The following is a 20,623-nucleotide window of genomic DNA, read 5'->3' as shown; positions in this document are numbered from 1 at the left end:
TGCCAAGTCACGGTTACTCGAATCTAATCTGAAGCTCAAGAGCTCAAGAGCTTGTAGGTTGTGAGCGGACCCAGTCAGTTGGGGTTCTCACGGAATAAAAAAGTCACATGAGTGCCTTCACTGACCTAGCTCAAGCTCCAGTATCTATAAGATTCAGAAATTGTATTCTTTAACTGAATCGGCTCCTGAGTTTTTGAGTTTTAAGAGAAATATTATCAAAAATTAAGTTTTTAGAGAAATATCATTCGCTCCTGATCTTAACTGAGCGAAGTTACCATTTTTAGAGGAGTTTGAAGAATTATTTATTTAATATTTCTTCTAAAAAGCAAAGCTAACTAAGGCCCAAAAGATCTATTTTTAAATCTCGCATTATTTCTAGATTAGGCCTCCAATATTTTCGAAATAATGAAAAACAGTTCAATTTATTTTCACCTTAACTAGTTTTTATTCAATTTTCAATGTCTCAGTTACAGAATTTGCACTTAAATTTTAATTTTTTGATGGAAAATGGATAGTGTGTGTGTGTGTGTGTGGGCATGAGTGTAGGAAGTGTGGGTGGGTGGGGTGGCTGTGAAAATTTACTAGATGATTGTATATGCGGTATAATTTAACTAAATTTTCCCCTAAATAAGTTTCGATGCCGAAAAACGCAAAAAAAAAAACAAAACAAGTTACTAAAAAGTTAAATTTGAAATTTCCAATCCGCTCTGCTTAAAAATAACATCGTACGATATAGAATATATATATAGAGCTATATGTAGCTTTTTATATATATATGTTGTTGTGTATAAATAAATAAGTTCCCTTAGGCCTAGCCGATCGAAATCGATCCGTCTCCCTAACCTTGAGCACCTGCCAGGAGTCGTCCTTGTCGGTCCTGATCCCGCCCCCACTCCGGGCCAGGATAAGCGAGTCTGGAATTAATTAATTTAGTCCAAAAATTAAGTCCAATAATAAGTTAAAGTTTGTTTTTCAAAAAATATTTAAGATTAGGTTTAAAACAAGATCCAGGACTCGCAAATTCCAACCGAAAGTGGCAGCCAGATAGGCTCCGAATATTTGTGTCTCTCTCTCTTTGTGTGTTTTGTTTGTCTTTTTGTTTGTTTGTTAAACTTTTTAAGCAAATTTTACGACTAAATGCACCAAAACAAAAATTACAAAATTACAAGGTTACAAAAAAAAAAAATTAGTTAATAATTCGTAAAACATTCAGCACCAAAACGAATCTTGAAGGGAGCAGTTCGGAGCAGTTGGAGTATTGCATTGTTGCCCGATCTCTGATCTCTGATCTCTGATAGCTTCCTGATCTCCTGAACAAACAACCCAGAAAAAAAACAATAATCATAATAAATAGATAATAATTGGAAGGCATCATCGACATGGGCAACGATTCGGATGTCCCTAGATCATCAGGATCACTGGACCGTTTCGTGTCCTGAAGTCGACTGCCGGACCTGTTGCTGCTGCTGCTGCTGTTGTTGCTGCTGCTGTTGCTGTTGCTGTTGCATGTGCCGCAGCCGGAAGAGGCGCAGGGTCATCCAGGAGGCCAGGGTACCCGGCACCGGCATGGGTGTCTGCTTGTCGAGCGCCTCCTTCTGCAGCTGGTATCGGTATAAGAGGGAACCGGCCACCAGGGCGGACACAATCGTCGCCGAGATGACCACGATGAACAGGATGCTGAAGCCCGGCACGGGCATGCAGATGCCGTAGACGACCTCCTCGCTGATCTTGCCCTGGAAGACGGTCACCGCCTCCTGCTTCGAGTCCGGCGAGAAGGCCAGGTCCGCCTCGGAGATGACGTCGTACAGCCCGCTGACTCCCACGTCGGCGCTGCGCACCTTGCGATCGGAAATGACCAGAGAGCGACGGCGGCGACTGTGGGTGGACTGGTTTCCGGATGTCTTCTTCGTTTCGGTATCCTCCTCCTTCTCCTTGGCATTCTTGCCATCCTTGGCGGACTTCTCCTCCTCCTCCTCCTCCTGGTCCAGGTCAATGTGATCTTCGCGCGGCTGTTTCAGGGCCTCCGCCTGCGGTCTGTAGACGGGACGCGGGACATCCTCTTCGTGGTTGTGCGGCTCCAGGGAGCGAGGTCCCGCCATGGGCACTCCCATCCGCTTCTGGGCCTCCAGCTGGCGGGGTCCGTGCGGGAACTTGCCACTCTTCTTCAGGCCCAAGTAGCGTTCTCCCTCGCCACCCTCCATGTCCAGGTCGGCCAGGTCCTCGTCGCCAAAGAGGTCGGAGAGGTCGGCCTCCTCCTGATCCTCGTGCACGGGTCTGGGCTGCAGGTGGCCGTTCTTCTCGTGGCCATAGTCCCCAACTGCTGGCATGCCGCCGCCCAGGGTCTGCTTGTGGTCGTGTATGATGTCCTCGTAGAAGATGTCGTGGTCCAGGCCCATTCCATGCCCGCCTCCTGGTGGCAGAGCCAGGTCCCGGAGGAGGTCGTTGCTGCTGCTGCCCATCGCATCCGATATGTGGACGTCCTTGCGCTCATTGGCATTCGTCAGTCCCAGTCCATGGCCCAGTCCGTGGCCCAGCCCCTCGCCGGATCCTGCTCCGGCCACACCCGAGTTCTGGCAGTGATCCAGGCAGCCGTGGCGACAGATCTCCACCTTGCACTTGATGTGCACACTCAGGGCGTCCGGGAACTTGAAGGCGTGGAAGAAGGCGTACGTGATCACGGTGGCCCTCTCGTCGGGAGCACGGGCCTTTAGGAAGCGGGAGATCATCTTGGGACGCAGCACACACCCGAACTCATCCGAGAGGTTGATCACATGCCCAGATCCATCCGAGGCCACACAGGACTTGACGCGCATGTCGAATTCACCTGAAAGGCATCACAAAAAGGGAATATTGTTAGAATATTTATTTTCGTATTTCATGGCGACCGTGACTTTTTATGGCGACCGTGACATCTTATGTCAAATGAATACTTTGAGACTTACCACGATAGTCGTTGATGGCCACCACGAGGGTCAGGGTGGAGCCTAGTGGAACAATTCCACTCACTGGCGGTGCCCAGGGTCCCTTGCCATGCTGTATCTCCATCCAGCAGTCCACATTGTCACCTGGAAGAGTCCAATTTAATTGTTTAGTGAATAAATTTATGAATTTCGTTCAATTTAGCAGTTCGAACCTCGGAAGTCCAGCTGGATGACGTCCAAATCGGCGATCACCATGGGTGGCTTGGAGGCGGTCTTCTCGTAATCGTTGAACCACTCGCAGCGCAGTCGCTTCGCCTCGTCCCACACCTCCAAGAGGTCCTTGTCGTACTGCACTACCACCTGTCAGGACATGGAATTTAGATCGATTTCTTCTAATTTGGATTATTTTTTTTTTACTCACCGTATTCTCGTAGAACTGTCCGTTTAGATCCGGCTTAGTGCCGCACCGGGAGTACGAAATGCGGAACGAGAAGAACGTCTTGCCCGTCGAGGGCGGCACATAAACGCAACGCGGATCGCTATGTTGTCCTGAAAAGACATTCCCGATTAGGATAGTCCTAGTGGATGAAATAATTTAAGCAAAGACCCACCTTTGGAGCTGACAATGCCCTCGAACGGGTTCGAAAAGGTGAGGTGCACGTCCATGTGATCCTTGCCACACATCACCTCCAGGGAAACGATGTTGGGCATCCCGTCGGGCCGGTCCATGGGCCACAGTTCATTACCAGCTATGACTAAACTAAACTGTAATAGAAGATGAAAATAAGTATTTATAATAATAAATTTTAAGAAAAGAAGATCTATATAAGAAGCCCAATCCGCAAATTAAAACTGAAATTCCAGCCTTGTGGGTGGGCCTCTAACGGTTCCAGTTGCACCTGCCACCTGCCACCTAGCACCTGGCTCCTGCCACCTGACAAACGTGTTGCCAATAAAAACGAAACGGAAATCCAGTCTCTCCGGTCTCTCCAAGCCCCCCAGCTAACTAATTCCCCCGAATCTCGCTCGCCCCCGATCCTCTCCAGCCTCCAATCGGCCAATCGAAATGGGAAAGCGAATTCTTGGCCTGCATCCGTTTGGCAGTCGCTGTGTGCAGTGCTCGGGGTGGAGCTGAGGAGGAGGCGGTGGACTTGCACCTGACATTTGCATACCTGGCTGTGGCTGAGGCTGCAGCTGTGGCTGCGACTGAGGCCTTGCCACATGCTGCATCAATCAGGCGAGCCGTCCAACTGGCTCGAAGGAATTTGCATTTTCCTTTCCCCCACCGCCTCGCCGCGCAGTAAAAGTTGATTTTCCGTCCCAGCTCCTCCCGATCACCTGTCCTCGTGGACATAATTATTCAGGCATATATATATATATATTCCACAAGCATATAGTGCTCTGATCGGAGCCACATTGTCTGGCGCTGACCGGGCAGACGAGATTGGAAATTTGGAGGCGCTGCTGGTTCTGCTTCTAGTTAGTTGGTTGTCTAGTAATTGGTATTTGCCGATAATGATATGTGATTGCCTTACATCTTGATTAAGTGTGATTGCGGCATAATTTAACCAAAATAAAAACATAATTCCTAGGAGTTTGATCTTTGAAATATTTTTAATATATTTTTTCCCTCAATACTTCATGTTTAATTCTAAATGAATGTTTGGTGGCTATAGTTGGTCCTCATAAATTTGATAAAATAAGTAAGAAGAGTATGTATAGAACCATTATTTATAAAAAATATATTTAAAATTTAGGAATTCCATTAAAAAGCAATGTTTATTCACTTTATTTAAACATTTTTTTTTTTTAATTAAAAAATAAATAAAAAACAAAAAAAAACTGCAAAGGCTGCGGCCGAAGTTAGATTTTCTTTTCCGTTTAACTATAATTCTTCTGAATCTGAATTTCATTTATTAAACAGTTGGATGTTTTTCTAAAAATATGTTCAAAATCATGACACAAAATACAAAAAAAAATACAAAAGTGTGCATAGAAATTTTATGTACCTATCTTTAAGTAATTTAATTGCAATAATTACTTAATTTAAGTAATTTCTCAATTCAACTCAAAGTTAAAACAAAATTTTATTAATATTAAAGTCATTATTTATAGTATTTTATTGTATTATTTGTTGAGCTACTGAGCAGCTAAGCTTTCAGGATAGATAGGAAGATAAAAGTATCTCTTTGATATAAAAACCTCTTTCATATAAAACATATATTTTTTTATATATTATATTATTAAAATTCACGTAATAATCTTAAATAAAATATTTAAAAATAAAAAAAAAAATAAAAATAAGAAAATGTTAAAATACTTTTATGGATTGAAAAGTATCTCTACGATCTTTTTATTTTATCCCTGTTTCAATTAAAATACATACTTATGTATGAACTTACAGAGCTGTAGGGTACTGCCTCTCCTATCAACTGGCATATAATTTCCCATTATTTTACTATTAAATAAATAAATAAAATATTATGTTTGCACCTCTGATATCACAGCTCTTTTATCAAATGAAAAACAAGTAATAATTTTGAAATACCAAATGAAACCCAAGAGAGTTCTTGTATTATTTAATTATTTAATGACCCATTAAAAAAAGAACAGACAAAGAGAAGCAAATTCCCTTAAAGGTCTATCAGTTATTTCCCATTTGGGGCTCAGTGCCTAATCAGCAGTGGACTACACTCAAAATAATGCCGCAGAGAGCGCCGGAACGGAATGATTTCGAAAAAATAGTGACAGTCACGGTTACTCGAATCTAGCCAGAAGCTCAAGAGCCGGAGAGTAGCGCTTTGAGGGAGCATGGAAGCTTCTAGGGGCCGAGCGGAACTATAGAAGCCGGCCGATGGGCTGCTCATGGAACAGTTCCCAACCAGAACCCGTCAGAACGACAACTCACTGAGTTCCTCCAAAACTGAAACCAACTGAAACCAAACATGAATCGCTGGACGAATCGCGTCGCTGTCGTCACGGGGGCTAGCTCCGGAATAGGAGCCGCCTGCTGCAAGGATCTGGTCGCCAAGGGCATGGTAGTGGTCGGTCTGGCCCGGCGCGAGCACCGCCTGCTGGAGCTGAAGGACTCCCTGCCGGCGGACCAGGCCAAGCGCTTCCATGCCCGGAAGTGCGACGTCAGCAAGGAGCAGGATGTGATCGATGCCTTCAAGTGGATCGACTCGACCCTGGGCGGAGCGGATGTCCTGGTGAACAACGCTGGCATCGTACGCTCGAATGTGGGCATAACCAACGAGGGCAACTCCCAGGATCTGCGCGACGTCCTGGAAACCAACGTCCTGGGCGTGGCGTGGTGCACCCGGGAGACGTTCCGCTCGCTCCAGGAGCGTAAAGTTGACGACGGACACATCCTGATCATAAACAGTGTGGCAGGACACAGGGTTCCGATAATACCGCACTTCACCCTGGGCATGTATTCGCCATCGAAGCACGCCATCACGGCTCTCACGGAGACCCTGCGCCAGGAGTTCCTCCTCAAAAAGACCAAGACCAAGATCACGGTAAGTGCAATACTACTGAAATAGGAGTCCTGGAAATAGACCAGTTTCTATCTTTTTCTCTTCAGAGCATTAGTCCCGGGGCCGTCGACACGGAAATTCTTGACAAAGCCATTGTCGCGGCGCTACCCGAGCTGCCACCCTTGCTGCGCTCCGAGGACGTGGCCGATGCGGTCACCTATTGCATCCAGACCCCTCCGAATGTCCAGATCCATGAGCTGACCATCAAGCCAATTGGAGAGAACCTCTAGGAGGGCCTAGGTCATTAATAGAATAACATTTTATTAACTCTTGTAACCCGCTTATAAAAGTTGGTGTTCTATGTGACTAACATTATCGAAAATAGATCCTAGATTTTATCGATAATCCAGATCATAAGATCTTACAAACTAGCCACTTGGAGAGAACCTCAAGGGAACTCTATTTCTTCAAGAATATCTAGCAAAACATTTTTGTAACTTTTGTAACCCTTTTATTAAACACTGTTGCCTTTAAAAATTGGTTGTCTATCTATATAATTATATCGATAGTCCAGATCCTAGCTCCGAGATAATTGATCCTATCGATAACCGTCAATCTAGTTGGCGAGATCTTTAGATCTTTACCTTTCTTAATAAGATCTTCTATAACAAGATCTAGCAAAACATCTTTTTAACTTTCTTAAACTCTATTGCCTTTAAATTTTGTTTGCCTATCTATATAATTATATCGATAATATAGATCTTACCTCCGAGATCCTTTTTCCTATCGATAAAGCCAGTTGGAGAGATCTTCTAGAGAACCCCAGATCTTTAATAAGAATTTCTATAGCATCATTGTAACTTTTTTAACCTTTTTATTGAACACTATTGCTTTTAAAAATTGATGCTCTATGCGTCTAACCTTACCGATAATCTAACCTAACCTTTAGATCCCAACTTCGAGATCCTCGATCCTATCGATAACTTTCCAGTCAGGTGCAGAGAACCTCTAGATGACATTTGTAACCCTTTTATTGAACGCCATTGTCTTTAAAAATTGATGTTCTATCTAATCTTATCGTAAATCACTTCGAAAGTCCCATGACAGATAAGAAAGCTGAAATAGACCACTTACCATTAGGTGTAAGATAAATATACAGCTACTAAACCTAAGGTCCCACAGTCGTGTAGGGCCCTTCTGTGGACTCCACATATTGGTTCTGTGGAAGTGGCAATCGAAACTGAAATTAAAAAAGATAACAAAATATATAGATTAGATTGGGTGGGAAAGTACGGGGGTATAATAGAGGTATTATTAAGGGGACTACCTCAATGCTTTTTGTAGTTAACTTGTTTGCAGAAACTTATTGCCGCGTCATGACTATTCAGAGTGGTCGGGTGGTCAATGGGCGCTAATGGACTATTTTCATACAATTTGAATTAATTTATTGCGGAAATTAGAAAACTGTTTAATGACGAAACTAATTTGCTTTCACCGCAGAGTGCTTCTGTTATTCTACATCTGCATTTCAGACACAATGTGCTTTCAATTAGTTTCTCTCTATTCCCTATTTATTGATCTAATTCGAACAAAGGACTGTCCGGGAGAAACTCCAGCTAACTTGGCCAGCTAAGTGGCATGACGATTTCCCAACTCCGAGGCTGGGACAGGCACACTTTAGGCTGCCACCATCCCGTCCTAATTGACACAATTGGAGGCGATTTGAATGCCACGACCCGAGTTCCGAGGGACTTCAAGGAGCAGGTTGAAGGAGCGAGAGTCGTGACCGCCGCCAAATTGCGCCAAATTGCCATCAACGCTGGACTTATTCCCGATCTTGATTCCATTTCCAAATGGGCTATCGCCAGGGGCTTTTAAGGACTAGAGAAGCTATTGCGACACAGATTGGATTACAAATCGCTTTTAAAACTTTAGTTTTCAGCCATCCATTATGGACCAAGAGAGCTTGATTTTGATCTTCTTTAAGGTATAAGATAAATTATAGATATATAGCTTGGACAAATAATAAAGAATATATTATAAGAACCAAACTTAAAATTATTAACCAGAAGAGCTTTATTTTTAAATAGAAATAACTAGAAAGAATTGAACTATATTGAATTGGAATTGAGTTCCAAAAGTTAGTGATATGAAAAGTGTCATGAATTAAGGAATATCTTTGTTATAAAAATAAATCAAATAGTTTGTAATAAAATACTAATATAGAATTTTTTAAAGTATTAATAAAATTTATTAAATTATTTAAATTATAAATTTGTACTGATGCTATTCCTACTAAGCTTACTAAGATACCCGGTACTTAGACCTAAAAAGAATTCACAGAAAAAATTCACAGCATTCTTACTTAAAAAAAAATTAAAAAATATAAAATAAAGCGTAATAATAATAATATTATTATTTTTAATTTTTAATACACGTTCTAATTGCAATAGAACCAGAACACCCCATTTGGGGCAGAGAACCTTTTTTTTGGCAAGTGCTTGGTGGCAAGCACTTAACCTGAATTCCTTACAACTCTTTCGTTTTGCCGGTAATTTTTGCCCCCTATCCCTGCCCCATTCCTGGGGCGGCACAAGAACACAGAGGGGGCGTGGCCACATCGTCATCATCATCAGGATCGTTGTCGTCCTCCGGAGCAATTCGTATGTTAAATATCAATTGTTAAGGGCCGCGATCTCTTTTTTTTTTAATGCTGGCCGTGTTGGGGTAATAAAGATGTCGATGCTCGTCATTAGCGCGATGCCTGATGTCTGGATGTCTGGAGCTCCGGATGCATCCTCGTACTTGGCAACAGAAATCCAAGTCGTCCGGCATCGGCCCCCGGGGGGGAAACTGACCGAAAATTGGCAAGACCCCGTCAAATGGCCGCAAATGTGCGGCCACGAAAAGAAGCCATAAACAAATTGAAATTTAATAAACGGCCGGGCGGCCAATTTCCCTGGATCTGAACCCGAACCTGAACTCCAGCATGAACCTGCCCCCTGGACCGACTCTTGCCAGGAGTACATGGATTCGCGAATCCATTCAATCATCAAAACAGACCCCCCGGGGGCGCCATTTCGACATCGCAAATTAAGGTTCCCGATATTGATGTCGGGACCCGATCTTGATGGCCCGGACTCTGGTATTTTGGCTTCTCGTGAGTCACTCCACCGGGGACTGGAGCTGGCTGAGGGGACTGGGGAACTAATTCTTAGAATTCTTAGGATGTCTCCTGGTAACTGCATTTTGGAAATTGCAGGAATTAATTGAGAGATCACAGCTTGAAGACCTTTTTCATGAAAAAGGTTAAAGAGCTCTGGCGTATCTCTTTAAATATTAAGTGTTATTAAATATTAAAATGAAATATTTAAGTATAATTTTTATGGGAATAGTATAAAAAAACATAATATATGCTCGCAGTTGATATATAATAAATTTAGTAAATTAATTGTGCCTTTTTTTATTCATTTTCTCAAAAAAGTCTAATTCTTGAAAAATTATAGAGAAATTATACAAATAAATATTTTTGATCGATTATAATTATTATATTTGGTTGTTTTGTTAATTTTAATAACATATAAATTTTTATTATGTTTTTCTTTATTTATTCTGTTTAATTCGTATCTAATTACTAATATAATTATTATATTTATTATTAGAATAAAAAATTATTATTACAAACAAGGAAAATACAAATTTTTCAGCAGAAATGAAAGACTTTGAGAGTTAATTTTATTTGACTTGATAATATTTTTAGTTTGAAGATAGTCTTTAAAAGAAAATATTAAAGACCTATTGGTATAAGTTTAGATTTTATTTTTGGCTTTAAAATTAAAATATTTAAGGAAAAAGCCCCACAATTTTAAAATAAAAATAGCTTTAAAATGGTTTTTTTTCAACAAAAATTAGAAAGTTTAAAGTGTTTAAAGTTTAGTAACTTTGATTTTTTTTAATAAAGCTTTGATTTATAAAAAATGATTTTAGTATTATTAATTTTACTTATACATTTCTACAGGATTATAAAGACTATGGCTCTTTCACTAATTCAAAACCTTTGCATTGAAATAAGTTTTTTATTAATTAGTAATTAAAAACGTTTATAAATAATGTTTATTAGAACCCAACAACATTTCAGCCCAATTCAACAAATAATTGCCAATTTTGAAGCATATCACCTGAGCTGATAGCTTTATAACTCATACATATAATTGAAAAATACCCGAGAAGCCCCCGAGAAGCTGAATGAAAAGTTTCTCCACAGACTTTCCAATTTATTTGATTCTTGGAGCGATTCGGGCCGAATAAATTGGATAAATATTTGCACGGCACTTTGGGCGGAGGTTGGGTGAGTAACTGCGGCGGTACTTTCCCTTGCGAGCAATTAAAGAGACGCCGGCCATCAATCAATCAATCAGTCAGTCTGGCAGTCAGTCAGTCAAGCAGGTCGGTCCATGCCATAGAGGAGTAATAATAAAAATCTGATTTGTGGGCTTTATTGCCCGATTTGTATGCCACTTTTACTCAGGTGGGCTCTCGGGCGCTCCAACAGGTGAAAATGAAATCGAAACTGCCGATTGTCGATTGTCGATTGTCGGTTGTCGGTTGTCGGTTGCCGATTGTAGGTAGATCTCGACAACAAAGCCTCTTTTTTATTTAGCTTTTTTTATATTATTCTTTTTTTTTGCCTGCTTTTTATTGTTTTATTTTTTTATTCGACAATTCAAGCGAAAAAATGCGGTCAGCGGAGAATCTCTTCTCGCAGAACTGTAAATTAAAAAACAAATGAAAACCGAAAAAGCCAAAAACAAAAAAAATAAAAAAAGGCTAAGAAACAAAAGTAAAAAACGAACATCAATAGCCAAACAAACAGTAAACGGTGAACGGTAAACGGCTGATATGCTTATTTGTTTTTAATTCGGAGCCAATTAATTTCTCCCCACCCCACCCCATCTGGCTCCATAGAGCCAAAAAAGAGTGAAAACTTGGCCAAGACAGACGGCGACTAGACCGACCGACCAACCGACCGAGCGACCGACCGCCACTAACTGTAACTGCAGCTCATGTGGCATGCCACAACTATAAAATATAGCATATACTTTACAGCACATGTAGCATCTGTGCAGTGTCTAGTATCTCCAATTAAGATCCCAAACCCCGAAAAGCTAACTAAGCCAAAGAAAGTGCCACACACCGCGCCACTAACCGCGTGCAACACGCTCTACTGCCGCTTAATTAATGAAGCCTTCTCTGCCTTTTCGCTGCTCTGCTCGTGCTTCTGCTTCTGCCCCAGCTGGTGCTTCAGCTTGTGCCGCCGCAATTAACAGTGCCTCACCTGCGGAAGAGCGGAAGAGTAGAAGTTACCACGACACGCTCCGCCAGGTGCTCCATTGCCTTGCAACATCTCCCATCCCCAGATCTTGCAACAGCCCCACGTCTCTACATCCCCCAGATAAACGCTTCTCATTTATTTCTCAAAATCAATTAAATATTTTCGAGCCACTTTTCTTTTATCAATAAAATAAGATTAAAAAAAAATAATAAAAATAATAGGATTATAGGAGTAAATTATATTCTTTTGGAAAGAAGTCCATTCCACATGGAAAAATTGCTTATGAAATCTTCAGGAGAATGTTTTTATTTAATTTAATTTTATTTAATTATTAAAATCTTTAAATAAATATTAAAATAAATCTTTTAATTATAGTTAAGCTATTTAATAATATATTTATTATAATAATATTAAGCTATTACTGAACTATTTCTATTGTTTATTATTTTTAAATAATTTCTTGCAAAGTATTTTGTAAAAATATTAAATTTTAATCTATTTTAGTCCCGACATAGCCTTTAGCTCCTTTTTCAGACTGTTTTAGTTTCTAATAGAAGAAAGTTTCAGAACTACTAAATTCTATATTTTATTAATCACGTTTAGAGCACTTCTACCTTCTTTTTCCAAGCCTAGAAGAGTAGGTCTATAGGAAGTCTATAATAACTTTATAGCAATAATATCAGAAATATAATATCGTTAAGAATTATGAAATAAAATTTGTATTTATTTTACATTAACTATTTAAGGTATCTTGTTAGATATTTCTAAAAATATATTTAAAACATTTTGATTTAAAATGCTCCCTTGCTTGTAATTTAGTTAACTTGTAATTAATTAGTTAGTTAACTTGTTGTAATTTAGTTTCTGTTTTATAAACCTCTATGATTCTTAGGACTTTAACTAATAATTCAAGGAAAATATTTAATAGTTTGTATAGTTTATGAGTTTTATGTTTAAGAATACATATGTTAACACATTTGTAGGATTTTTGTAAGAGTAATAGAGAACAAATTTAGTGAAAATAATGTTTCAAACTTTTATTAACCGAAACAATTCTGAAATGTATTATAAATTAAACATATATGTAAATACTTTTAAAAATAAATAAATAACCAAAGATCAACAATAAAAATAAATTGCCATAAACAAAGGTCGTCAAAATTACTCAACAAAGCCCCAAAAACCAAAAAATTAATGAATCTTAATGCGATTGGAATGCAGAGCTCGTAAGCCACATTAGGCGTAAGGCCAGGGATTATGTGCAGCTCTTTGTGGCAGATAGCCACAAATCACCGCAACTGGCGGCGTGTTGGCCAGGTCGAGAGACCCATTCATGCCCCGGTGATTAACTGGGCAGTGGCTGTGGCAGTGGCAGAGGCAGGCTCGGATCGAAACGAAATCGAAAAGAAATTGTCGCATCAAAAGGCGATCGCTGAGAGCCCCTCGGATTTGGTTTTCACTTTTTTTCTTGTGCAGGTGGAAATGGAGTTGGAAATGATGGTGGAAATGGAGGTGGAAATGGTGGCACAACCAGTGGCTGTGGCAGTGGCCATTCCATTGGCGACCACTTTCCAATCGAAACAAAAAAAACAAAAAAATCGATAGGCACTTTGGCTATAACGGTACGCGAAAAGCAAACGGTAAATCACCAGCCCATGCTTAATTTTTGTTTATCTTTTCAACTCATTTTCTGATGAGATATTTTTAGCTACTGTTACCAGGGGGCAGGGGGGACTATAAAGGGGGGCATCTCACTGAAAAGCGCAATAATCACGATAATGATAATTATGCCCGACTATGGGAAAAGCCAGCCAGAGCCAGAGCCAGGCCAAAGTCAAAGCCAAAGCCGAAATCAAAATACAATTTTAAATGGTTCACTTTCTTTTAATTAAACTGGTTCCAAAAAAAAAAAAACAAAAACCAGCCAAGTTAGCCAGGTGAACCAAGTTAGCCAAGTTAGCCGAGCCAGCCCGCGTAAGATGCCACGCCTCCCCCCTCCTGGGCCGACTTTCAGCAAGTTTGTCCACTTTTTATGGACTTTTTCGGGTTTTTGGGTTCAATTTGCTAACAATCGCCAAATGAAAACTTGGTATTTTCGTCACAAAGAAAACTCGTAAATATAAATTAATTACTTTTACTTGTTTATACAGAAAGTTTTGAAGCTGATTTTATAAATTTTTATTACATATTTAAGTTAGTTTTGAAATATTTTTAATAATAGTATTTAAATCGCGTAAAAAAATAATTAAAGTTTTCGTCACAAAAAAAACATGCTAGTTTAATTAATAACTTTTACACATTGTTTTTCAAAAGTATAGCGAGTTTATAACAGAATTTTATGGACTTGTATTAAATATTTTAGTTAATTTTGAAATATTTAAAATAAAAGTATTCTATTCGGGAAACTCTTCTTGATGTTTTCGTCACAGAAAAATCAAGTTACTAGTATTATTCATTCCTTGAATTTTATTTTTAAAAGTATAGAAAGATTTTATGTAATTTTATTAAATACTTTATTTTGTTTTGAAATAATTTAAATAAAAGTATTTTAAAAGAAAAATCTCTTCGATTTTCTTCGTCACCAAAACATTTATTTTTTATTAAAAAGTTATTAAAAGTTCTTTGGGAATTGTACTCTTTCGAGTTAGTTTGAAAACATTTCAAAGCATAGCCTAAAAAGTTAATCGAAGATTAAATATTATGAATCTTTAATCTCCAACCCACACTTTCTTAAATCTAAACCTCAAAAATACCTCAAAATAGATAGACTTCCCACAGAAATCATCTGCAAGTCCTGGTTAACCTCTGTCTGTAAGACATCTTGAACCCCGGGACATCTAAACTGCGAAATTGCTGTAATATTCCATTGTTCAAATCCCAAGAGCCGCCAATCAAAAATCTGTAAACTGCAGTGATTAACTTTTGAGTTTTTCGAATAACCTGAAAGTCAAGAGCAATTTGTCTGGCCTGGCGTTGCAAATTTTAAATTTTCAGACACTCATCGAGGCTGGTTTTGAATGCCACAAAGCCACAAAAAAGAGTGTGTGGCATGGTGGCATGGTGGCATGGTGGCACGATGGGGCGGCAGAATAGTCAGAATATGCAGACAACGATGACATCGTTTCCCAGTTGTTGCGGCAGTTGCAGTTGTCAACTGGCATTCTGTTCGCTGGAAACGTTCAAATGGCGTTTTGGCAAAGACCGAGAACGTGTCAAATGGCCCCTGACTCCATTTCCCCGGCTACACGGCTCTATGGCTCTACTATATACATATATGTATGCATTTTGGCCATTCAAATTTGGGCCAAAGGGCCTGGGAATAGTCGTCACCCAGCCAACCAGCCATCCAGCCACCCACTGGCATAGCTTTTCTTTGTCTGCCAGTCTGTTAGTCTGGGATTCTGGGACTGTGGAACTGTGGGAATCTGGGAGTTGGAGTCTCTGGGTCTCCGAGTGGAGCTGCCAGCGTCAAGTGCAAACAATGCTCAGATTGGATGGAGTGATGTTTCGGATGGGATTGGGACAAGTCCAGTCCGGGCGGGAGGATGGCTGGCTGGGAGGCTGGGAGGCTGGGAGGCAGCTGGCTGCTTATCAACGGAGGCACAGCTCCGACTCGGAAGAGCCAACAACTTTATTGGGCATGTTTATGCCACAGAGTGCTCGAGTCGCTCTTGATATGCCACATGCCACATGCTACATGCCCTCCGGTCATCCCATTCAGCGCTCATTCAGTCTGGAGATGCCTTGAGTTTGGAAAACTTGAGGAAAACATTATGCTTTCTAAGCAAACTCTGAGACTTGATACTTGAATTGAAAAGCACTGTGGAAAATCTGGTATTTCTAAGAGGTTTTCAGAAAAGAAAATTCTAAAGAAAAGGTTTAGTATTTTTAGGGAATATTTTTAGAAATCCTAAAAAACAAATGGATATATTATCTATAAGATTTTTATTTGATTATCTTGAGAAAGTATGTTAGTTTAATTTGTTGGATTATTAACAGATTATGTAATACCAAATTACGAAGAATAATACCAGATATTGAAAAGATACCAGATATTTATTAGGAAGATTTCAAATAATTTGAAAAGCCCTAAAAAAAGAATCAATTATTGCAAGGAATTCTTATCCTTTAGTCCTTAAAGTAGCCTTAAAATAAAGGAATGGAAAATAATAATCTTTATAATAGTTTCTTTTATTATCTACTATATACTACTATGTTACTACTACTATTATCTACTACTATTAGTAGCTTATTAATATTTCAGCAAAAAATTAATTATTTCTTTTTCAAAATATATATATTTTTTTTAAAAGCCTATCAATTGTTAATGTTTATTGTATTTTATTAAGGTCCTGACAAAAATAGGAAAAAGTCTAAATATTTAAGGAGCTATATAAAACATTTAAAAAATAAAAAATAGTAACAAGCAATCTTCAACTTAATTATATTTAATAATTTAATCGAAAACCCACTAAATCCATTAATAATTATAATCCCACTAGCACCTGATTATAAAAATCCATAAAACCCTAAACGGAACTGAAATATTAATTCCAATTAAATTCGAAAACTTTCCACAAACAGGCATCTTCCAAAGAAACAAACAAAAACTGGGAAGAACAATAAGCCAAATCTAATAAGCCATAAGCCGTGATTTTGATGGGCCTGCTGGCCTCATCCATCCGGACTCTCACTTTTCTGGAGGCTGGGCGGAGAGGAGGAGGGGGCATGAATGCACTCTAGTCTCGAAATGTGCCACGAAAAGTTTCCATTTCATTATTGGAATGTGTTTGTAGAAAGGCAAAGAACAGTTAGACGCCGAGACGCCGGCAGAGTGTATCTTTCAGGTTGAGTTTGAGTATCTTTGATGGGTCGGCTTTGATGGCTGAATACGAAATTAACATTCTGCCGAATGAATAAGAAAGAATGGGAAAGGTAAGAGAAGACTGGCTGGCATCTGCATATTTGTTCATGTATCTGAAGCTGTACCTGCACACATCAGTATCTGTAACCGAGTATCTGAGTATCTATGTATCTGAGCGGCTGGCTGACCAGCCTGAGCTCCGTTGTATCCGTGAGTCTGTTTCGGGGAACGAGAGACAGCACTGGGAATAGAATTTACTGGGTCGATCATAAATTATGCGTCATCATCGGGTATCAGAGAGGGGGACAGGGGGTGGGGGGACAGGGGGGAGGTTTAGGCCAAACAATGAATGAATTCCAAATGAATCCGGCCAAGAAATGTGAAAGAGACCTTGAGTCAAGGGTCCGAAAAAGAGTCCAGTATCTGGCCACAGAGACAGAGATAGTTGATCTACGCTCTTTTTAGCAGAAACTTGCAACCTGGTAGCTGGCAACCTGGACTTGCAACCTGGCATTGCTGGGGCAACCTCCAACTTGCAGGTTGAAAACTTGGCAACAAGTCGCATTTATGGCCAAGTCGCGTGTTTGTTCGCTTCTGCCAATCTGGCTCCGTTTTGTGTGGCAAGAATTGAGTTCATTGTGCCACTGCCACAAGTGCAACAAGAGCCACTGCCACTGCCACATTGGCGTGCTTTGGATTGTCGCATTGGCTTAATTAGAATTCGAAGTAGTTAACGGTGCATTTAATGCGCTCCAAAACGGATCAGATGCATTAGCACCGCTCTTACCACTCACTTGTCTGCAGATACTTGTGTATCTAGCAGATACACTCGTACCTCGTGTTCTATTTATCTCCATCTTGTGTAGCTGTATCCATTCGCAGACTAATGATGCCTCTCTAACCCCACTACCCGAATGATGAGAGTTGTCATAACTCTGTGTGTAATCTGTCCGAATGAGGGATTGCCACAAGATCTCTTGGGCAGCGGCAGCGGCAGCGGCAGAATGTGGCAATGTGGTGTCGGTCGTCGGGAAAGGTGTCAAAACCGTATGTTAATAAACTTGTTTTTTTCGGGATGTTATCCCCGTGTTATCTGTCCACAAAACATCTTTCGTTCGGGCTTAATTAATAAGTCGATAAGTCGGTTAGCCAGACTGGGCGAGTAATTGGGTTCCGGCCTATAATGTCTGCTCTAAAAATCTGCTCTCAGAAGATGAAAACCTTTAATTGGTAGTATTTCGTTATAATTTATCATTATAAGGTATTAAATAGGGGCATTTTCTATAAATAATAAGTATTTAAATCAAAAATGTGTTGTAATAATGGTTCTTTTCTATAGTATCTTTTACAAAAACCTGGTCTAAATGTCTGAAAACATTTCAACTTTGTAGTATTTCGTTATAATTATCATTATAAGGTATTATATTCATATATTTTCTATATTTGCCATAGATTTTATAAAAAAATGTTTTATCATATTGATTCTTTCCTATAAAATCTACCTAAAAATCACCTCTTAAGATCTAAAACTTGGTAGTATTTCATCAAAATACCATCTAACAATCTATTAGTGTCAAATAATTTCAATATTGACCAACATTTTAATACAAAAATGTCTTATAATATGGATCTTAACTACTGTCATTGGTATCCATTATAACCCATTATAATCAAATAATTTCAATATTTACCAACCATTTAATGAAAAAAGTCTTATAATATCTGGTCTTATATTAAGAAAACTTTAAAAATTCAGTTATAATATCATAATATCAGTAATAATATGTATTGTAATACTCACCGAATCAAATCTTCTCAAGTTCAATACGCAATATAATGCGTATCTTTAGTTTCCGTAGCACACTCTGTGGAATTCCTTAGTTTTCCGTATTCCAGTGACTTTGAAATTCCGGCTGTATTTTGCAAATGCAATTAAAATGTGTGAGAAAGGCACAAAAACAAAAAAATATGTGTATATTTTTCAAATAGGAGGAGATTCTTTGCCGGAGAAGGGTAGGAGATCCAAAGTGAAATCGGAACCGTCTGTCTAACACGTAACGCAAATAGACTAAAAATCTGGAGTTCTTAGCGGCCAGGCTGACATGCACAGAGAAAAATTAGGAGTAGATAAAGATATTTGATTAAAAACTGATTTTTCCCTCCAATTCTTCTCAGTTTCAAATCCAATGACAGTCAAAATGACAGTCTTTTGAGTAAAAAAATAATATTTAGAATACAACACTCTTTTCTCTCGGTGCAGATGTCCGTGCTTGGGGCAACTGATTGGTGATTAGTTGCTTTGTGTCTTTGGGTCAATAAATAGTGCACCTGTTTGGGAAATGGGAATGGGTGTGGGAATGATTCGACCGAACATCCCCAGCCGGATGACGTTGCCACTTTGGTGTGTGGCAGCCACCAGTCTACAGGTGTACGTGGTGTGATTGTTATGATTATTATTATGTATGATTGTTTGACTTTTTTTTTGTTTCTGTGGCAGTGGGAAAAACTTTGGAAAGTGCCGCACACGGATCGTCGAGTTGCATGCAACTCAGCGGCTTTGATTTTGATTTCGATTCTGCTGTTGAGCTCGAGAAGCTGAAAAAGAAGAGATTCTTCTGCAGCGAAAGAATCAGATAGCAAAGGAGAAGACAGCGATTGCAAGACGCTGAGACAGAAGACTGCTGAGAAGCAGAAGCAGAAGCTGAAGCTGAAGACGAAGAAGCAACAAGCCAGCCGCATTTGTGCTAATTGGGAAAATTAGAAAGCATGAAATGCTCGGCTGCATTTGCTGTCTAGCTGGTTAATCGGCTTCCGAAGAATCTGAAGCCGAGTCTTCTAGCGACCCCTCTACGCTCTTCGCTCTCCACTAGCATATCCTGCTTAGCCTGGCTGGTGGCTATTTGTTTCACACGAAATATATGTATTAAGAAGAAAATAAAATATAAAAAAATAGAATTTAAAGAACACTCTTCTGGCTCACTCACTTCACTCTGAAGACTCTTCTACTCCTTTTCTCGCTCTAACTCTTTCTTTTCGTTATAGCTCTCACTCACTTGCACACCTTGCGATTTGGAGATTTGTGCAAGTAACGGTAATCGGCAGCAAAAAGGCAGCAAAAACAAGCACAACAACAAAAAAAATATATGCACTGACACTAGGTTGCACTGCTTGAGGTTGGCTGGTGAGTTTGGTTTCTTCTTGGCCGAAAATGAATCGGTATCAGATACTCGACTCGAATCACGATTCTGATCGCGATTCTCCAACCGCGAACGGACTCAGATTCGTTTATGGAAGTTCTACGATCTTGCGGAGCGACTCTCCGCTGTCCGTTCTTCTCGCACAAGATCGATCTGACCAGAGCGGTTCGAGACCAGAGCAGCACGTGTGGACTCGGCGAGCGACGAACGCGAAATACGCGGCCCAGCCAGGCGATACTTTCTTTGGCCTCGTAATGTAACTGTCGGGAACAGAAGTAGCAGCAACATCAGCAGCAGCAGCAGCAGCAGCAACGGCGACAGCAGCCACAGCCGCAGCAGCAGCAGCAGAAGACGCAGCACAAAAAGACTGGGGCCAGGCCAGCAGAAGAAAATCAAGCCATGCCAGAGCGAGAGGCACACAGTCTCACACACACACACTCGCATACAAGCAGACGGCTCAAAATCCGAAAACTGCGACGCCGACTGCGGCTGCGCAACGAGCTTTTTATACCCTAACCTCAAAGTATTTCGATTTCTTCTTAAAAGTAATATTATAAGAAATCTTATTACAATAAGGCGTGATAATTCTAAAAGTTTTAGTTGTAGAAATTCTTTGAATAATGCTTTTGTAAATAATATTAGATTTATACTGTTTTAATAAACTGTTTTTGTTTAAATGGCGCCAATTTTTAAATAAAATACAAAATGGCGAATACAACTTTTAACGGTTTGGCTTAATAAATACAAAAAAAAATAGTTTTATTTAGTTTATTTTCTAGTGGGCCATTAAAAAAATAGAATTTTAGAAAAATCTCTAAGAAAAATATAAA

At 39.7% G+C, this 20,623-nt stretch overlaps 2 protein-coding genes across 4 annotated transcripts; one reads left to right on the top strand and one right to left on the bottom strand.

The window, feature by feature from the left end:
• Window positions 1-527: 527 nt before the first annotated feature.
• On the bottom strand, window positions 528-20,051 carry LOC6503138. Of its 3 annotated transcripts, none has more exons than XM_032453058.2 (8): window positions 19,581-20,051; window positions 18,398-18,509; window positions 7,535-7,640; window positions 3,533-3,686; window positions 3,343-3,470; window positions 3,134-3,281; window positions 2,943-3,065; window positions 528-2,824 (listed from the first exon to the last, which is right to left on the bottom strand). In XM_032453058.2, the coding sequence occupies exons 3-8, from the start codon at window positions 7,610-7,612 to the stop codon at window positions 1,416-1,418; spliced, it is 2,040 nt and encodes a 679-aa protein (XP_032308949.1). In that variant the 5' UTR covers window positions 7,613-7,640; window positions 18,398-18,509; window positions 19,581-20,051; the 3' UTR covers window positions 528-1,415. The 3 variants fall into 3 exon arrangements, with proteins under 3 accessions (XP_032308949.1, XP_001963503.1, XP_032308948.1); XM_001963467.3 differs by having other exon boundaries at window positions 19,650-20,051; XM_032453057.2 differs by having other exon boundaries at window positions 19,658-20,051.
• LOC6502964 (farnesol dehydrogenase) lies at window positions 5,773-6,937 on the top strand. The gene is made up of 2 exons (XM_001963468.4): window positions 5,773-6,442; window positions 6,508-6,937. Exons 1-2 carry the CDS (start codon window positions 5,867-5,869, stop codon window positions 6,688-6,690), a joined length of 759 nt encoding a protein of 252 aa, XP_001963504.1. The 5' UTR covers window positions 5,773-5,866; the 3' UTR covers window positions 6,691-6,937.
• Window positions 20,052-20,623: the final 572 nt, after the last annotated feature.

The sequence above is a fragment of the Drosophila ananassae genome, chromosome XL (genome assembly GCF_017639315.1).
Source record: "Drosophila ananassae strain 14024-0371.13 chromosome XL, ASM1763931v2, whole genome shotgun sequence".
Lineage (NCBI taxonomy): Eukaryota > Metazoa > Arthropoda > Insecta > Diptera > Drosophilidae > Drosophila > Drosophila ananassae.
This window is presented reverse-complemented; position numbering and strand designations above follow the sequence as displayed.